Source organism: Dromaius novaehollandiae, chromosome 17 (assembly GCF_036370855.1).
Source record: "Dromaius novaehollandiae isolate bDroNov1 chromosome 17, bDroNov1.hap1, whole genome shotgun sequence".
NCBI classification, from domain to species: domain Eukaryota; kingdom Metazoa; phylum Chordata; class Aves; order Casuariiformes; family Dromaiidae; genus Dromaius; species Dromaius novaehollandiae.
In genome coordinates, this window is record NC_088114.1 from 1,653,462 (window position 1) to 1,672,767 (window position 19,306).

Consider the following 19,306-nt stretch of genomic DNA (forward strand, 5'->3'; position numbering starts at 1 on the left):
CAAGCCCCGATGCTCAGGGAGCGCCAGGGACCTCGGCCTCCCGCTACGGGAACTGCCCAGAGCACTTCTACCTGCTGCCACCGAGCAGCCTTCCCCTTCGGACGCCTGCGCCGGGCAGGGACGCGCAGCCCGCCTGCCCCCGCTTACCTGCCGTCCCAGCCCTGCCCCGCGCGCCCCTTCTCCGCTCCTCCTCCTCCTCTCACTTCTTTTGTCATGAGAACGTTTGCACTGCCAATGGGACAAATAAAAAAGCCATTTGTCCCTCTTTATTCCTCTGGGTGGGGAAGGGGAAAGAGGAGGTTGCCTCTGGCTCGAATGGTTAATTTATTTGCCTTGCACTAAATTCTCCAGTCTATTCTCTGTTGACCCACCGTCTGATGTATGACATATTAAAGCCTATATATAACAAAGCGGAGAGCTGTGTAATAGCATGATTAAAGAAATCTGCCATTCTGGCTGCATTTCCCCAACTGTCTGTAATAAAGATGTCAGCGCGCTGAATAGATAGTGCCATAACTCGCTGCACGTGGAGACGGCCCGCCCGGGCCGGGGAGCGTGGCAGCAGAAATAAAATCCACGCGGAGAAGACTCAGCACCAGCCCCCGGAGCCGGACCCCTCGTGCCACCCTAAGCCGGGCAAGGGCAGCCCGGCCGCTGCTCCCTGGGGCTGAACCCCAGACCACAGCCAGGACACGGAGGAAAACTAACCCCCACGCCGAGGCGAGGGGGGAATCAGGGCGCAGAGCCGCTGACCTCCACCCCAGCCCGCTCCCTGCACGGCCGAGCCTGCGGCTCTCCCCACGGCTCCCGCGCTCGGGGCTGGAGCGCCTTCCACTCCCCACCCCGGGGTTCGGTTGCTCAAAGCACAACTTCCAACAAAACGCCTCATTTCTGCCCGTTTCCTGGACCCAAACGGCAGAGCTCAGGGCTCTGCCTGGCCTGCACTCGAAGCAGAGTCCTCCTGCCTCGGGGAGCGCGGGGCTCGCTCCGCTCCGACGCGGCCCAAGGCATCGCCCGGCAGCCTCCGCCCCGCGCTGCAGGCTTCTCCCCGGCTCCTGGCCTGTCTGGGACACACAGATATCCACTAGCAGAAGGGGGCAAGAACCCAACACCTTGTTCACGACTTCATTAAACCCAGCTGGGATTCTCCAAGGATTAAAAGGCTGCTCTGAGCCCGGGGGCCGCACATCAGCCTCCACCACTCCGACCAACGCAGCGGGGCCCGACCAGGTGTCTGCAAAACGCCCTCCCAGAGCAAGCGCCGCTGGTAAACCCTGCTGCTGGGAGGCAGCCCCGACCTCAGCGCTGATACGCACGACCTCGGGAAACATCGCCAGCTCCAGCTGTGGCGGCCACGCTCTCCTTTCTGACCTGACTTCTCTTGCCTGGGAAGCCGAAACGCTGGGTAGGCATCTCCTCCGGGCTGGTGGCTGGGAGGCCGCTATGCGGAGGCTCAGCCCCTGGAGACCGCCCCGGCTTCTTCAAGGCCTTCCCCTCGGAGCAGGCACGGTGCCACCACGGCACAGTTATTGCTGCAACTCACAAAATAAACACAGAGAACCGAAAACAGGCGCAAACTCAGCTGCACGTCCCAGTGCAGCAAGAAAACCCAGGTGCTGAGGCGCAAAAGGCTTTAACGCAGACAGAACAAACGGCAAGACCCAGAGGCCGAGGCCTGACGCCGTCTCCTCCGCGACTCATTCTGGTGAGCGGTGCAGGGAAGCAGGGCAGCCCTCGCCGGCAGCCGAGCTGCGCGGCCTCCGCTGCGCCTGCAGCACAGAGGAGCAGAGCTGCCCGAGCAGCTGGCACTGGGGAACGTGCGGGTGGCACCAGGAAACACAGCAGATTACTCCCAGGGCTTCCTTGCAGATCTGTGTCCTCTTCTCTTAGTGAATCCCAGGGGAAAGGAGGGGCCTGCTATGGCCTCTCCAAGCTCAGACACGTCCATAACCAAACTCTGAAGACTTCAATTATGCAAGCACGTATCTGAAGACACTGCAAGGTGAAGGTGCTGGGGAGGACAGGAGGGAGGAGGAGGAGGGAGAGGAACGATCCCTGCGTGAAGTTGCACGGTGTCACTGCATGCTGAAGGCCTTCCGCCTGTCGTCCTCCGCGCTCCCCTCCGCTGCCAGGTTCGCAGCCCACTCACCGGTGCCCGGCTGCACGGGGCTCGGGCTGCACCGAAAATAACAATGCAGCTACAGCCTACGCACCGCGCCGCAGTTTACCAGTTTATTTTTCCCTCTGCAACAGTGACCACCCCAGGGACAGATAAATTTGTCATAAAAGGGAAACTCTGAGTCAGTGCTAATTATGGATACACTGTTCCCTCATCCTTTTAGCAACAGGCAGTAACGAAAAATTAAGATAGATTTGGGCATTGAGTTTTGGTGGAATTAAGAACAAAGTGTCATTTCCACATCAATTACTGAAAGGTCACTACACCTCAGAGGCTGTAAAACAGCGGCTTTAATGCAGGCTTACGGGTTTTTCTCAGCTGCGTGACGATGCAGGTGGTCACCGCAGCCCATTCCTGATGGCATCGGCGCTAGCGGGAACCGGGCAATTAGTGCCTGCCGGATCCTGCCAGGTGCTCTGCCTTTACGTTTTGATGGACATCCCCATTACTGCGCTTGGCTAAATGGCTTCTAGTCCATTTGGAAACTTTCCATTTCAGAAAGCTAAAGGGGATGCTCAAGGGGGTCTCACCTCCCACGTCCCCCGCCAGCCACGTCTGCCTAGCAGCAGCAGAGGGGCAGTGCCAGCCGCCGCGTGCCGGCACGGCGAGACCCTCAGAAACGCCAGGGCCCCTGCCCCCAGCTCCCTGCGGGACCCCAGGCTGTTCCAGTGCAGCACTCCACGCCTCTGCTTCTTCCCTCGAAGCTGGGACTGGAGCTTTTCCAGCTCCTCAGCAGAGGACCAGCCCCGCCACGATGCAGGGAGGGTGAGCAGAAGCAGGATGCTGCCTGGAGGGGTCCAGAGCGCCGCGCGGTGCTCAGGGCCACTCGCTCAGACCAGCGGCAGCAGCTCTCTCTGCTGCACACTTTGCTTTTCTGGTTTTCTCATTTTCCTCCATCCAAAAGGATCTGGCCACTGACCCTACAGCAGACTTTGAAGTACCGAACCAGCCGGGCAGGACGACCAAACCCACCACCCCACGGCGCCTGGAGGATGCTTCACCGCCGGGCAGACACCCCCGGACGGGAGCGTGTCCCGGGCAGGCCTGCCTCCCCCGGCCCCTGCCCTGGGCAGGAGAGCAGCAAGGCACAGCACTGCCGGCGGGGAATGCAGGGTCCCCCAGCTCCGTCCCCCCGTGTGCCTCTGAAATGGCACCAATCTACGGCCAAAAACACCGCAAGGAAAAACCAACCACGCATCCTATGACCAACAGCAGCTCCAGCGCCCGAGCGGTAAATCCTGCCTCTCGGCTGGCCATCCAGCCCTGTTAATGCAGGGCTAACCAGGGCAACGCAAGCAGCGTCACGACACGGCAACGCAAGCAGCCCACCACTGGCATGCCGGCCAGCTCAGGGCGACGCTGCCCCGGGCGGTGCTGGCGCAGGGGACGGGCCCGGGGAGCTGCACCACTCGCGGGACAACCCGGCCTCCCAGGAGGGACCAGGGCGGCAGCGGGCTGCTCGGGGAGGCGGCCACGGATGCCAGGCTGCCGCGGCAGGGAGATTTCAGTGACTCGCAGCCGCTAGAAACACCGTCGCCTCTATTAAAGCTGCGCAGCGGGAAGCCAAGAGAAAGCATGGAGCTGCGGTGCTTTATTTTTGTAGCAGTCAGCAAAACAGACAGCTTGAGAGTGAGCTGAATGCTGACCCCCAGCTGTGCCTGAAACCTCCTTCCCAGTTAAAGAGCTAATGAATAAATGAAAATATGTAATATTCTGCAGCACACAAAAGGACCGAAAGCACTTAGGTGAATGGGTACCTAAGATGCCCTGCTGGCCTCTGGCTGTCAGGCTGCTTTCTCACAAAAAGAACTGCTTTAACACATTTCAAAGGCAATGATAAATGCTGACACCAGAACAGAGCAGGCTTTTGAAATTCAACCTTTCTTTCTTGTTGTTTTTCTAGCTACAAACTTGTTTTCTACTCTCAGCCAGAGAGGGATGGTGCTAGTCCCTCCTGCTTTATTCCCAGGCAAACAGTATGTGACAAGATAATAGCAATCAGCAGAAGAAAAAAAAAAATGTATATAAATTGCCCCCGGGGCCTCCAAAGCCGGAGCATGCCACGTGCCAGGTGCCTTTGTTGCTGGGATTATAGCGGCAGTGGCTGTGATGCTGCCTGCAGTCTCTGGCTGTGCTCCTGAATGCAAGTGATAAAAACAGTGATGAGGCTTTCTTTGGTGAGATTTCGAGGAGAGGATTTTTGAACTTCAAAGTTTATAAAAGGGGAAGGGAAGAGATGGCTATTGGGAGATAGGTTTAACCACATTAAGAGAGTCATGGCCCCCACCGAGACTTTTGCTCCATCCAGCTTTGATCCATTTTTCATCCGCACTTCCTTTCATTTCTCCCCTTTTGTTGACACATGACGGGGGAATCAATACGCGAGCGAGTGCTGCCGAGACATGCTCTGATTGCTAATCCTGTACCCAAGCCAGCTCCGAAGTCACAAGCCCTGCCCGGGCCCACTGTTTAATATTCCTATTCATGCTGAAATAACTGCTACAAGACTTTCTGAATATAGCAGTCAATTGACCTTAGGCTGGCTTACAGGATGCTTGGGACACAAAGTCCCTGCTGAAAGTCCAGTAAGTTTGAGTAAATCAGCTTAGGTTATTATACGAGTAAATTTAAAAGCCTTCCTCACCTTTAATGAAGTAGGTCTGCTCTGCACGGCCTGGCCACCACACGCACAGAGCACGTGTGCCCAGGAACGGGGAGGGGAAAAGCCCCTCTGAGACGCCTGGGTTTGCGCCAAGTCAAGAGCATCCCAACACAGCCGGGCTGGAGAAGGCCCGCGCGACCGCGAGCAGACAGCGACAGGACCTGCCTTACGCCGCGGGGACCCGCGCCGGCCGGGCGCAGCCACGGGACCGGGCACCTTCCTCCACCAACACAGCAGCTTCCCACTCATGCACCCCTGTACCTAAGTCAGCTAATTTTAAAAGAAGCGTCTCCAAGATTTGCTCTCCTGAAAAGTCTTGAGGCAGAAGGACTTCCCTTTTCCAACAAGAGCCTTATCACAACTCAGCTTCGGCCTGAGAGAGCAGAACTTCTTTCAAAAAGTTGGAAGGGCATTAGGGGAGATGGGGGAAGAAAAAGCCAGACATAGGGAAAAAGAGAGACCACACTTCAAGTGAGGACAGCATTCGTCCTTTTAAAATAATTAATAAATGATTAATGGCATAAATTACCATAAGATGTGTTATGACATGTTGCAGAGACATTTATAAATGTCTACGCCTTAGTTTATAGCAGGCTTTATACAGCCCTCATAAATTGAAGTGTGTAAATCAGTGTGGCTGTCTCTAAAATGGGTTAGAGAACATCTTAAAATAATTTAAGGGATAAGGCAATTTCTATAAGACTGTATTAATAAAGTCTTTATAAATACAATCTTTACCCAGACTCATCCTATTATAATTCAGTTACTGTATTAGACACTCAAAAGAAGAGAAAATTATTGCTACCTGAAACTGCCCCTTCGCACAGTCATTGCAGATGCCGTAACCGGGAGGGTAAACGGAAAGAGATAACCAACGAGCCGCCTTCCCGGTCCTTTGGAACAAGCTGGTACGACGCCAAGCGCTGCCGAGCAGCGAGGCACCCCTGCACCGGCGAGGCCGTGCTCAGAGGAGGTCCCCACGCGGGGTCCCAGCCCCACGCGGGACCCGGCATCCACGGGGACGGCCACCTGGGTCTGCGCTCCCCGGCTCGGGGACAGACGCGCACACTTGCACCCGTCGCCCGCAGCCCAAAGCGTGGGTCCCCCGCGCAGGACGAAGGGCTCAGCCCGACAAAGCACAGCAGCCGCAGCCACGTCCACGCCGACGCTATCTCCCGGACCGCTTCCCGGCGTGGCAAAGCATGGGAGACAGCGCAGAGAGGCTCTGCCTCCTTCACCCAGCACCGCTGCAGGTGTGCTTTCCCTCCCTCCTCCTCTTTAAGCCCCAGCACCAGCGGCAGCAAATAAGAGTAATAAGAAAACGAGGGACAGGAGCTCTCGTTTACCTTTACAGGCCCCAGCAGCGCCCAGGTGGTAGATGCCTGCTAACACCCGCCAGACGGCTTGCTGCTCCTCCGCTGTGATGCCCAGCGTGCCCATGGCGGCCTGCAGCTGGGCGAACGCTGCAGAGGCCGCCTGCCTCTCCTCGGGCTGGAAGGAAAGAGAAACACCGGGATGAACATAACTGTCTCCCCGGCAGCATTGTGGGGCCCTTGGAGGGGGAAGAGGGCACACGAACACACACAAAGGGAAAGCCAAAGGGCACAGGAAAAACATAGCCCAGAAAGAGAAAGAAAAAGGGACCCAAAGAATAGCTTAGGCTGCAACGGGAGAATCCACTGACAAGTTCAGCAAGAGCCTGGTATTAGCAGCAAGCCTGGTGATCTCTTCTTACCACACGACAAGGCATACTTCCCACCTCAGAAGTGTTTGCAAAGGATGTTAAACAGCAGCTCCTAAAGTCCGACATTTTAGATCTTTCCACTTCTTGCTAAACACACTAACCTGCAGGTACGTTAGGGTTAGCCAAACAACCGCAAGTCATCCAGCAGGACCTGGTCTAGTCACCTTCAATACGCTATTTGCCCTGTAGACCTCAAAAGCAGTAACACATCTGTGGTACGATAGCACCAAATAACAACTCTTACTCGCCATTTGCTATTCTAGGAGCTTAATCCTAGTAGGAGCCATTTGTGTCATGCACTGGGGAACAGCCAAATGTCAGAACCACAGGAAAAGCTGCATTTTTATACTTCTGACATAATAAATAGCAAAAACTCAAGTGCCCCACAGTGCACTGTAAGGAAAAGCACAGCTTGTGGCTGCGTCTGTGTGAGCTGCATGCCAGGAGCAGGACGGGGAAGGGAAATTGAGCTTTTTCTCACTCGTCATTGAGTTATTCTGGCTGGATTACAGAAAAATAGCACCTGCTGAGGAAAGCTACCCCGGCTGCTTGGGCGGGAGGAGCAGGCAGCTCCCAGCACGTTTTAGAGGGGCTGGTTTCTGCTGCACCAACAGAAGAGCCAGTGCTGCGCTCCTGGGAGCGCTCCTTCCCCAGGGAGAAGGGGGAAGAAATCAAAATCAAGCACCAGCAAAGAGTCCAAGTGCAGCAGGAAGGCTGGGCTGGCCCGTTCTTATCAGAAATCGTGGTCTAGTCTCCCTTCTTTTAAGCCCATTCCACCATCCAAGCAGTGAAGCTTGTGGTCCCAAGGCAGGGCAAGCTGAGCAAAGTCCATTAAACCCAGGATTTGCCCCCGGGCAGGGCTGAGGAGCTCCCTCATCCCATCCGATGAGTCCTGGAATATTTTTTGCAAAAGCAGCCCCACAGCAAATTAGTTTTTCCCCTGAACTGAGGATTTTCAATCCAGACACATGCAGCCCTGAGGCTAGACACAGCACACGGGGCTTCGACAGGCAGCATCCCTGTCTTGGCAGCAAACAGCCTGCATGATCTAAAGGATTTCTGCTCCTACAAAGGCCTACGAGGCAGCTTCTAATGAGAAAACACAGCCGAAGTCTGCAATTTCTCCAGACTCAAACACCCCAAATATTTGTGACTGCAGTGTCACAGCAGGCGACCAGGCAGTGCGGAGTTATTCCCCAGACTAGCAGGACTAAGGCTGGGAGGCCACCAGCAGAATTTCGGTCTGAAAAACAAGAGTCCTACACAGAATGGATTACAACGGAGAGTACATACAGAATGGAAAATATATCCAGTTTTTAATCAAAAAAAAGGATAAATTTCACCAGATTCCAAACTAAAACAAAACAAAGCACAACACAGATCTGTGCATTTTTGCCTTCCTTCTCGCCTAATTTAAATGCTTGTGAATGGGCGTTACCAAAGGTCACCCTCAAGCCCAGGAAGGCCATGAAGGCTGTCATCCCAAAGCGGAGCATCCCTGGAATACGAGCTTGCAGTGACAGTGCCTTTCCAGAGCCAGGAGCTTGCTCGTCCCTGGCGGGAAAGCAGCTTTTCGACCTCTCACGCTCCTTTTTCCCCAGCGAGTCCTGGTGCAGTCCCCGGATGACCCCTTCGGCAGCAGGGAAAGGACGCGCGGCCTCGCCGGCACAGGCCAAGTGACATTGCCTTAGGAAGACACGCGGCTCTCAACCAGGCGGATCAAACGGGCCATCTGCTAACGCTTGGCATGGGATGCTCCCGGAGCCCTCTCCAAGCCGAACATCTGAATCGGGCTTTCATGGGACACTTGTGCGCGCAGGGAACATCCCTGGCACCACTGGGAAGGACAAAAAAATTGTGGCAGGGACACCCATTTCTGAGGGTGGGACCTTGTTCTGACCCTCTGCCAGTTAGTGGAGATCACAGGCAGTATTAATGCTTCTGCGGCATCAGCAGGCACGCGGCGCAGAGCCGTGCTCCTGCCAGCCTGGATTAATGCCCTGTGCCTGCCCGGCCCAGAACCGCCTCTCCTGCCGGACCTGAGCAGCCCGCCAGTGCCGTGGGCCTGGCAGAGGACGCCCACGCTCACCGCCCGTACCTGGGGTGCTGCAGAGACGGAACAACAGAAATCCCAGCTGTAACCATAGCAATGATGCACGCAGCCGAGCACGGGGACCGCGACGGGGAGGAAGGGGGAAGCGAGTCCTGGATCCGAGACGTGCCTCGCTCAAAGCCTTCAGGAAGGGACGCCAGCGGCCTCGCAAGCGCAGGGCCCCGCACGGTGCCGTGCTCTGCCTCCACGGCTGCGGAGGTGCCAGGACGGCCGCAGGACACTGCGGCAGGGCTGTCGGGCAGCCAGCAGCACGGAGGTCACCGCTGCGGCTCCAACCCGAGGCCCCGAGCATGCCTGCTGTTTGCACAGACCCTGAGCTTCGGCTCCAGCACCCCGACCCCTCTGGAAGGGCAGGCTTGTACTCGGCGGGAGGGAGGAAGGTGAACAACCCCTAGAGCTGTGCGAGATGAGCTGAAGCACCTCCCTCCCGCGCTGCATGGCGGTGGGAGCCAAGGGACCCTCTTCCCTGCCCTTTGCACGTTGCAAAATACGACTGTCACCAGTCACCCACCCCCATTAGCTGGTCTCATCAGGCTGTTAGCAACAGACCCAAGATCTCCACCCTCCCCTCTTTCCAGGAGTCTTGGACTGATGGAACAAAAACAGCACTTTGCTTCTTGCTAACCCTGGAACCGTTTGTTCTCTTCCCCCCCGGCTGCCTGGCTGCAGAGCACCAGGTCCCAGCCCAGCCGCAGCTCCGTGCTCCCAGCGTGTCGGTGCCGCGGCAGCCGCCAGCCCCCGGGCGCTGGTCGGAGCTGGGCCTCTCGCGGAGGTGAAACGCGCGGGGAGGGCTGGTGCTCCCCGGGCAGGACTAGCCCCACGCGTCCGACACGGGAAAACCCGCCCGACGCTCTTCCCGCTGAGGCGCCCAGCGGGCCAAGACGCTGCTCGGATAGGCACAGCCCAGGCTACGCCCAGGTGCGTCTCTGATCCCGAGGAAGCCCTTAATCCCTGGATTAAATGTCCCAAGAGCACGAGTTGGCAAACACGCTCGTTGCATCCAGAGGCCAATGGGCTCCATGCAAAGGCTGCTCAGTTCTGCCCGGGGCGCTTGCGGCGCAGAGGACAGTCACGGCCACGCAGCAGCTGCCCGTGTGCCGGGGAGCAGCGCAGCCCCGCAGCCAGCCCGGTGGCACCAGGCATCGGCCGGGAGCAGGGGCAACAGCTGGAAACCTCACCCAGGCCGTGGGCACCGGAGCAACTGTCCAAACTGCTAAATATGTTTGGCCATTGAATTTGAGCAGTAGCTACATGAGAAAGACTGAATATTGAATTCATCAATAGATGATGTAACTGCAAATTGCTGCAATTCATTCCAGTGCTTTGGCTCATTGGCAATCTGCCTAATCCTTGCAAACGGCTCACACTAATAAGGAGCTGGTGCTGGAAATCAAATGCAGTATTTTCAGCCCCTAAAAATAGCATTCTGTGCTCTCCGAAGGAGACGCTCACCCCTGCGAGAGCTGCTGTTGCAGGGAAATATCAGAAATTATTCACACTTAAGAGCAGTACGTTCTGTCTCTGAGCTGAACGGGTGATATTAGAAACCAGTGTGTTTCCCCTGGTGAGCAGCTCTGCGTGTCTCGTTCTGAAATGCCGTAAGACAAACTCACTTCCGAGAGGGAAGTGGATTAATCTAACACGGACGCCAGGCAGCAGCAGCTTGGCTGCCCGCTCAGCTCTCAGCAGCGCCGGCACGGGTCTCCAGCTGCGAGGCCGGGCAGCCGGGATGTGCCGGGATGCGCAGTGCAGAGCCCATGCACGCCCACGGGAGCCGGGCCTGCCGTACACCCCACTCGCCCCGACCCGGAGCATCCCACGGCCAACAGCAGGGCTTCAGAGGAAACTGCCTGCCCATCCCAAGGTCAATGGGGGGAATTACAGATGTAATTCAGCAGGTTTTGAACAGGTCCATCCTCAACATTCACCGAGTTTTAATGTGCAGTCGCTTCACCTTCAGCCAGTGCAAGGACGACCCACGTCCCATGCACTCCACTCATGACCTGGGACTCGCACAGCTAAGCCTCTGAGAAACTCTGCAGGAAGGATTTGGTAAGTCTGGGCTAATATTTCAGCCAAAAGCTATTTTCATGCTGTTCCACAGCTGATATGTCGCTGAAGGAAGCCATAGGAAAACTGCAGGGCCCTTGCCAACTGGCATGTGCAGAGAGAGCGTGCACACTGAATAAGGCTGCTCAGCATGGAGGAAAGCAAACAGGCAGAGCAGGAGTTAATGCAGCTGGTTTGTCTATCCCTACCTTTGCGAATGGCTTGATTCCAAAGGAGTTGCTCTCAGCCATCTGGTGCAAATGCAGCATTGTCCTGAAAATAGTTATGAAAAATGAAAATGAAGCTATACCTCAGTGCAACACGATAGGGCTTATTGCTTTTCAAAGGGAAGAGAGGCTGGCGCATGAAAATGATACCAAAATCCACAGCACTGTGTAGAGTTCAGCATCAGTGAAGGAGCTTGAATAAAGCAGTTCCTTTGCCACACCACAACCATTTGGAAGAATTTTTTTTTTTTTTCGCTTCAGGTTCCCACATGGGCTCCCGAAACCTCTCTAAAGCACCACAGGATTCAAAACACGACCTCTCGGACCTCAGGGCTTGCTGAGCCAAAGGGGACGTCAGGTAATGCTCAGAGAAGGACCTCTCTGGCAGTGGCTCCCAGACCACCATCCAAAGGGGTTTCCCTCCTCTGCTGCACCACAGCACCCCCCAAATTCCTGCTGCCCTGTCCTCGGGGACATCTCTTATGTCCTCTCTGGGCCCTAAAGCTCACAGAACTCCTTTGCCTTTACAGTGAGAGGCTGATTGGGGGAAGAAGACAGTCAGTAAATGCCCCATGGTATGGGCTGATTTCTTCCTCCAGTCTTACCCCATGAGACAGCACACTGCACTGCTCTCTGCGCCTCAGCGAGCTACTTCACTGCCCTGTGAATTCACTACAGGACTGCAGGGATCGGTGCAGCACCAAATTCTCTATCATAACTACAGCTTTCAGGGGAAGCATTCATTTCCTTCTTGGAAAAGGCTCCCGTGGTTCTGCGCAGCAGCGAGGGACAGAGCCTGGCACCAGAAACGTCCCGGGACCTTTTGCCCGGAGCAGTCCAGGGACGTGCGGCTTGTGGGGAACACCAGAATAAACAGAGACTCAGCCTGGCCGGCTGGTTTCAGGGCAGTCGTCGCTGCCGTACTGCGAACGGCGTGCCAGGAGCTCGCCGGCTGGAGAGGAGCTGGTCCCTGCCAGCCGAGCCCGCAGCCGACAGGCTATTTCTGCAGCAGGCATCGCAACGGCAGAGCTGCAGCACAAACTGCCCCAGGATCCCAGAGGAAACCACATAACACGACACGTCACTGCGCCAGCATCCAGAGGAGTTCTGTGAATGTATACACGCTCACCGTGTTCCTATTTTTAAGCTATATTTATGTCCCATTTTTGCTGATTAGCCCAATTTAAGTTTTAGTGAAGAGGAAAAATAAGCATCAGAAAGTGCCTCCGTTTTCAGGAAAATCTCTAAAACAAGAATGCCTAAAAATCCCTGCCACGTCACTAAAGTGACTGCCTTGGCAATTAGTGATCCTTTGGGGCTCTAAAACAAAAACCTCTGAAATCTGCCCCTTCACTACCAATTAAGAGAACCAAACGCAACCTGCCAGCCATGCAGGGCCCTGTTCCTGCTGTCCGGGCACCCCAGTCTGAAATTCCCCGGCCGAGCCAGGAGCCCACCCCAAAACTGGAGCTGCTCCGGAGGCGCCCCACTCCCCAGCCAGGGAAGGCCCCTCGTCCAGCCGTCCCCGAGCGTCACCGCCTGCTCTGCTCTGCTCATCCCCGCCGCCGGTCCCACCTCGCCCCGGAGCGCCCCTGGCTCTTTCGAACGCTGCTGCCAAGGCCACGGCTGCTGCCTTAAATATCCTTGTGAACAACAGGCCTTTCAGGCTGACTTTTTTCTTCCACCTTCCTTATCAGCAGAGGAGTGATGTGTGAAGTCGTACCCCGGTGATCTGTGCCCTGTGCGCCAATCCGTTTTGCTCTGTGCTCCTTTCTCACCGCAGAGGAGTCAAAGCCCACGTTTTGAATGTAAATCATGGGGGACACCCTTGGCGGTGGGCGATCCTGCCAGCCGCGCAATGAAGGAGGAGCCCGGGGTGGTGAGCAGCTCTTTGGCTGTTCCTGGACGGCCACCCGCACCCAGCATCTCCCGCAGCCGCGCTGGAGGGTCCCAACACCCCGCCAGGCCCCCGCAGCCGCACGCTCACCTCTGAGCCGCGTCCAGGCCTGCCAGCATCAGAGGGAAGACGTTGAAGTTGCTCTCTCCCTGCGGCTGCTGGGCGACGCGGACTCTCTCCAGCAGCATGGTCTGGCGGAGGGGGCAGAGGCAGGCGTGAGCAGCGGCCCCGAGCCCCCGCGAGCGCGACTGCCAGCCCCCCGGCGTAGGGAGGGCAGCAGGCTGGCCACCGCAGCCAGGCAAAGCTGGGGACAAGCTGCACCCGGGGACAGGCGGGGACAGCAGCGCCCGCACACCCAGAAACAAGGAGACACCAGCAGGAGCTGCTGAGGAGGGGGCTGGGTTTTAACTCGTCTGGCCAAGACGGGGCTTCAGAGGACTCGTGTCTGGAGACTGTTCCTCCTGCACCAGGGCAGTCGGGGCTGCACGCAGCAGAAGCAGAAGCAAGAGCAGACTCTGCCCCGGGCATGCCTCGTGGGGTAAAATTGCAGCCGCATGCGTGCGGTATCCCACGATCCATCCACACCGCAGGAAGGCTGGGCAATACGAGGGCCATAATAAAGAGGCTACACGGTCTGTGCCCTTGCAATGGATAAGCCATTGCCAGGGCTTGAGGCAAGCCTAAATCAGACTCCTCCTTCCTCAGGATAGTTCGCTCCTGGACCTGACCCAAGGAATGAGTCCCCGCTGAGCTGCGAGCTCCCTGGCTATCCTGTCCTGCAGGAGCATCTCAGGGAACTGCCGATGCTCAGGAATGGGATCCAACAAAGGCTCGCAGGGCTGAGCAAGGCCTCCGAGCCAGAGGCAGCTGCTCCCTGCCAAGGTATGGGGTGAATACGGGGTGAATAGAGGGCAGAAATGGGAAATCCTTGTGGCTCCCTACCAGCAGACACTGCCTCAAGCCTTCCCCTCCTCTAACCCAGGCCCAGGTAGCACAGGCAGGTCTTTGATTAAAATGCCTTTGTGTAACGCTGTGGCGATGGTGACAAAACCCCCCCAGAGGCTTCTGTTTAATTCCAAGGCTAACATGCAAGGTGCTGTTAATGAAATGCTGAATTATGCATTTCCTCATAAATATTTCATCTTAGTGCTGTTCAGCACTCCCTTCCAGCGGAGCGGTGGCCGGCGACTGGCTGCTGGGGGACTCAGCTATGCCATTAACAGAGCTGCTGCTCAGCTGCAGCTGGGGGGACTTTGTTCCAGCCGGAAGGACAGGGAGCGGGACGAGCACGCCAAGTTTTCTCCTACGAGCTAAAGGGCTCCTCTGCCCACCCGCTGAAGGGTGCAGAAAGTGACTGGAGATCTGGGCTGTCCCCTGGGAAGCTGTACGTGTTGCTATGAGGTTCACCCTGGTTCTCAGTCGTACCCAGCCCTTCCCTGCGCACGCATCCGGGCATGGAGCCCGTTTCACCGCCAAGCAGAGGACACTGCTCCTCTTGCCCTCCACGGCACCCAGCACTGCTCCTCAGCCCGGGCTTGCCGTGGAGCGTGGGCGCAAGGCAGGGGACCTTTGTGCCCCCTCAGCAAAGACCCGCGGCGGGTTTTGGCTGCAGCCCTCCCGCCTCGCCAGGCGCGGGACCGCGGGGATACCTGGAGGTGAGCAGCGGTGATTCGGCCAGCGGCGCTGAAATCCAGCGACAGGACCATGGAGAAGCGCGTGGAGCTGCTGCTGCAGCTGGTGGTCACCGACCCGAAGGCTCCGAGGACCGTAAACATGGCCTGGATCTTCTCCACTGCAAAACCAGCACCAACAGGCCCTGTGCCGCCAGCCCCGCGGCCGCGGCGGCCCTGCGCCCCTCGCCGGGAGAGCCACGGCGGGCAAATAAATCCCGTCTGGTGGCGGCTTTGGTACTAACCAAGGAGGGGAGCCCGGGCCGGGCAGGAGGCGCAGGGCACCCGCAGGCCACGAAGCCGCCGGGCAACGGCACGGCCGCGGCCTTCCCGTGCCCCTACCTGAGACGGCGCCGTCCGGGCCGCCCGCCGCGGCCGCCAGGTACTCGAGGGCGCTGCGGCAGCAGGCCGTCTTGCCGGCGCCGGCGCGGCCCAGCACCAGGAGGGCCTGGTCGCGGCGCCGCAGCAGCAGGCTCCGGTAGGCCCGCTGCGCCATGGCGCACACGAGGCCCGGCGCGCCGTCCCGCTTCGCCTGGGGCACCTGCGGCGGGGAGAGCGCCGGGCAGGCCGCGGTCGCCGCGCGGGGACCCCCCGCGCCCCCCCCCCCCCAACCAACACACACGCACACGAGGGCAAAACGCTGAGAACGTTTCTCAGCGGGGTGAAACGCAGCCGCGCGGGGAGACGGGCGGCTCCGCCCGGGGGCCATGGACGGGCCCGGCCGCTGCGGCAGTCGCAGGCTGCCACCTGCCGGCGCGCGGGGGCCCCGCGAGCGGGGCGGGCCAGGCCGGGAGGCCGGGCCGGGCCGGGCCGGGCCGGGGGAGGCACCTTGGCTGCGAGGCCGGGGCGGATGGCGACGAGGCTGGGCCCGGCGTAGGTGCCGCGCAGCTGGGCGCCGTAGCGCTGCCGCAGCGTGTGGATGGCGCTGCTCTCGTTGAGGCTGCTCAGCGCCGCCAGGTCCTCGGCGAAGTCCTGGCTGGGGGGGTTGGTCTGCGGGGCGGAGCGGGAGGCCGCCCTACAAGAGCCGCCCGCGCCCCATGGACCCCCCCCCCCCGGCTCCTCGGGGGCCACCCCGTGCCCCATGGACCCCCCCCCCGGCTCCTCAGGGGCCACCCTGTGCCCCATGGACCCCCCGGCTCCTTGGGGGCTGCCCTATGACCCATGGACCCCCCGGCTCCTTGGGGGCTGCCCCACGACCCATGGACCCCCCCGGCTCCTTGGGGGTTGCCCTATGACCCATGGACCCCCCCCCCCAAGGCCCCCTGGCTCCTCAGGGGCTGCCCCATGCCCCCCCCCAGCTTTCCCAGAGCTGCCTCGTACCCCACAGACCCCCAGCTCCTTGGGAGCTGCCCCACAGACCCCCACAGACCCCTGGGGGCTGCCCCACAGACCCCCAGGGGCTGCCCCCTGCCCCACGGACCCCCACAGACCCCCAGCTCCTCAGAGGCTGGTCCAAGCCCCATGAACCCCCCTGGGCCCCCTGGACACCCCCAGCCCCATGCTCCCCTTGCTGGGGACAGACAGCCCTGGGCAGGGGAGGCCGGAGCGGGCCAGGCACTCACCCGGTGCACATTGTCCTCGTCCACCTCGGTGACACTGCCGTCCACCTCCAGACGGACCCTCACCCGGCCGGCCGGCAGCTCGGGGGTCCCCACGTCCGGCTTCAGCTGCGTGGCTGCAAGGGAGGCGCGGCGTGAGCCCCGGCCCGGGCACCGCGGCCGAGCGGCTCCGGCAGGGCTGGCCTTGGCCCCCGCTCCCGTGCTCATCCCGGGCTGGCGGGGATGCTCCCGGCTTGGCGGGTGCAAGCTCAGCGACTCGCAGCATTTCGGCCTTGCAGCAGCCCCACATCCCGCAAAGATGCCAAGGACGCCCTTATCCCAGGCACCGGCAAGCGAAGGCAGAGGGAGGGACGTTACCGAGCGTAAATCCGTCCTGCTGCACGAGCCAGACTTTCTCGGCTTCGTACCACGCGTCCCTCGGCCCCTGCGGAGAGAGCAGAGCGGAGCCGGGCAGAGCCCGATGCCGCGGGCTGGAAAAACCCCAGCTATGGAAACGTCTCCGGCCGCCCAAATGCCCCTCGCTCTGCCCCTCTGGGCCTGCCCCGGCCAGAAAACTGGCCAGAAATGCTGGGTAAGGCCACGCAGGTGCGAAGTGCCGCATGATACCGGAAAAAATACATCAGTGCCCACGCGAGAGAGCAGCAGGGCACTTCCATGGGCACCATTACCTGGTCTTGGTCTGTGCTTTCTCCAGTCTCCTCTTGCCTTTCTCCAGCCTCTTCCTTAGCCTTCCCCACCTCCTTTGCCACAGCAGCTCCCGGCTTTCCCTGGATGCCTCCTGGCTCCCCCTTGGAGCCCTGCACCTCCTTCGTAGCCTTTCTGGGCTCTTTGACGTCCCCTGGCTCCTCCTTGCCTCCTCCTGCTTCTTTCTTCATTTTCTCCGGTTCCTTCTTGGCCGGTCCTGGTTCTTTCTTGGCCGGTCCTGGTTCTTTCTTGACCGGTCCTGGTTCCTTCTCGGCTGGCCCCGGCTCCCTCTTCGCCGGCCCTGGTTCCTTCTTGGCCGGTCCTGGTTCCCTCTTGGCTGGTCCTGGTTCCTTCTTGGCCGGCCCCGGCTCCCTCTTGGCCTTGGCCGGCGGCTCCTCGCGGCTCCTGGGTGCCACCTTCTCCTTCTTGGCGCTTTCGGGACCTTTCCTCCTGGGCACACCTCCGTCCCTCGCGGGGCCCCGGCTGCTGCGCGGAGGCGCCTGGCCTGGGGGGCTGCTCCTCTGGGTGCAGGGGGGCTCCGCGGCCTCGGGGGCCGCCGGCCGAGGGGTCTCTGCGGGCTCGGGGACCGGCGCGGCTGGCGCCGCGGCTTTGCTGGGGACGGTCCTCGGGGCGGCCGGCTCGGGCGCTGGCAGCTGCGGCAGGGCCGGGGCTGCGGCGTCGCCTCCCTGCTTCCCCGCGCCGGGGCCGTTCTGCAGCAGCTGCCTGGCGCTCGGCACGCCTCCGTCGGCACGCGTGTCCCGGGCCGCGCCGTCCGTCCCCGGAGGCTGCCGAGCACAGCGCGGGAGCCTCAGCCCGGCCGGGGGACGCGCGGCAGGCCGCGGCACCGCGAAGGACCGCGAGGCCACCCGGGGACCCGGCCGCGGGGACGCCATGCGTGTCACCCTCCCGCCGCGCGGCACGCTCGCTGCCCCGGTGCCGTGACCGGGGAAGCCCCACACGCTCACCTCGCTTGTCCAACAAAGCAAACGGGGAATGTTTCGTTCTGCTTAATTACTACCTTGCAATTAAGCAAATCGAGAATGGCAAACCGTGCTAATGGGGTCCCGAGCTCCCAAGCGCTTAAGCCTGGCAGCTCACCACCTCGGCAGGGACTGGGGTTCGTTGCAGCGTGCGCCGTGCCGCAGACACGGTCCTCTACGTCTAATCCAGCCCATGCAAAGCACCGCCCCGGCCTCCCTGCCCCGGCACCTCCCCTGCCCTGCTGCCGGCACCCGCGGGGCCTTCGGGTTAGCGTGGTCAGGCGCAGACATGGCCCAGGTGCAAGGAGCTGGGGACAGCGGGGACATCCCATGCGAAAGCGGCAGTGATGCCTCGAGCCAGAGCTGCAGCCGCCCGCGCCGTCCGGACGGCCCCGGGCGCACGAATGCTGCGGACGGTAGCGCAGAGCTCAGGGGTGGTGCGTTCGCTACTTACGTCCTCTTTCGCGTTCTCCTTGGTTTTCTTCTTCAGCTTTGCCTCCTTGGATTCCTTCTCGGTCTCCCGGACGAGCTGCTTGATGAAGCCTCCGGGAATGACGGAGAAGAGCAGCGGGGGGGAGGACGGGGCCGGGCTCCGGTCCTCTTCCCGGATCTGTTTGCAGGAGCAGAGGCCGCGTTACAGGGGCAGGACGGGGGCTGCTGCCGCGGCCCGGGCAGAGCCCTGCCCCGAGCCCTCCAGCACCCCCGCGAAGCAGCCGCGCGCCCCGGGGCCGAGCCCCCGCGCCCCGAGCTCTGCCAGGCGCCAGGCGGGACGGCAAGGCCGGCGCAGGCGGAGGTTGCAGCACGCCGGGCACCGAGGCTGCAGCACGCCGGGCACCGCCAGCCCCGCGCCGGCGCGGCAGGAGCAAGGGCAGCACGGCCGGGCGCTGTGGGCGCTCCCAGAGCTCGCTAGCAAGCGTCGGGCTGCTCCGGTGCCGGTGGGCACAGCAGCCGGGCTAGTACAAAGGTGCCTCCACGAGCAGGAGGAGGAGAAGCATTAAGAAAAACTGCCCTGCAGAGCAGCATGGATTTTTCCCGCAAGCTCCTGCTGCAGCAGGGGCCCCACGGGGCCACCGAGTCCCGGGCAGCTTGCCGGAGGGCTGCAGCACTTGGGGCCATCCCTGTGCCCGGCAGCATCCGGGGGGCCGTGGCACACGCCCGGCCGCTGCAGCCTGCTAGGGAGCTGCCCGTGCCTTTGCTCCGAGCCATGCGTGGGCGCTGGTGCGGTCCATCCCGTGCACGGGCAGCGGGCCGGCCCAGGCTGCATCCCAGAAAAGACGCAGAGCATTCACATCCCCTCTTCCTCCTTCCTCCGGGCCCTGGAGCTCGAGCCCCCACAACCTCGAGCAAGGAGCTTTGCAGGCCGCTCGCCCTCCTGATGCACCAGCTCGCAGGGAGCGACGCCGGCAGCGGGGACCGGCCCTTCGCCCGCCCCGAGGAGCAGAGAAATCGCTCGGGAGCCAAGGAGGAGCCCGGAGAGCCCCGCCGTGCCCGGGGCCAGGCGGTGCGGAAGCGGCAGCAGCGGGGCGCAGGCGGGCGGCGGGG

General features: G+C 60.6%; 1 protein-coding gene across 1 annotated transcript in view; it reads right to left on the bottom strand.

Annotated features, from left to right (window-relative positions):
* MYO18B (myosin XVIIIB) overlaps positions 1-19,306 on the bottom strand; it is a 78,192-nt gene that overhangs the window by 58,797 nt on the left and 89 nt on the right. The window contains exons 2-11 of the mRNA XM_064522433.1: positions 18,219-18,374; positions 16,769-17,569; positions 16,458-16,524; positions 16,104-16,216; positions 15,370-15,531; positions 14,884-15,082; positions 14,521-14,663; positions 12,962-13,062; positions 10,957-11,020; positions 6,188-6,332 (exon numbers count right to left, since the gene is read on the bottom strand). Of these exons, the coding sequence (XP_064378503.1) occupies positions 6,188-6,332; positions 10,957-11,020; positions 12,962-13,062; positions 14,521-14,663; positions 14,884-15,082; positions 15,370-15,531; positions 16,104-16,216; positions 16,458-16,524; positions 16,769-17,569; positions 18,219-18,374 (1,951 nt within the window). The remainder of the gene's footprint in view (positions 1-6,187; positions 6,333-10,956; positions 11,021-12,961; positions 13,063-14,520; positions 14,664-14,883; positions 15,083-15,369; positions 15,532-16,103; positions 16,217-16,457; positions 16,525-16,768; positions 17,570-18,218; positions 18,375-19,306) is intronic.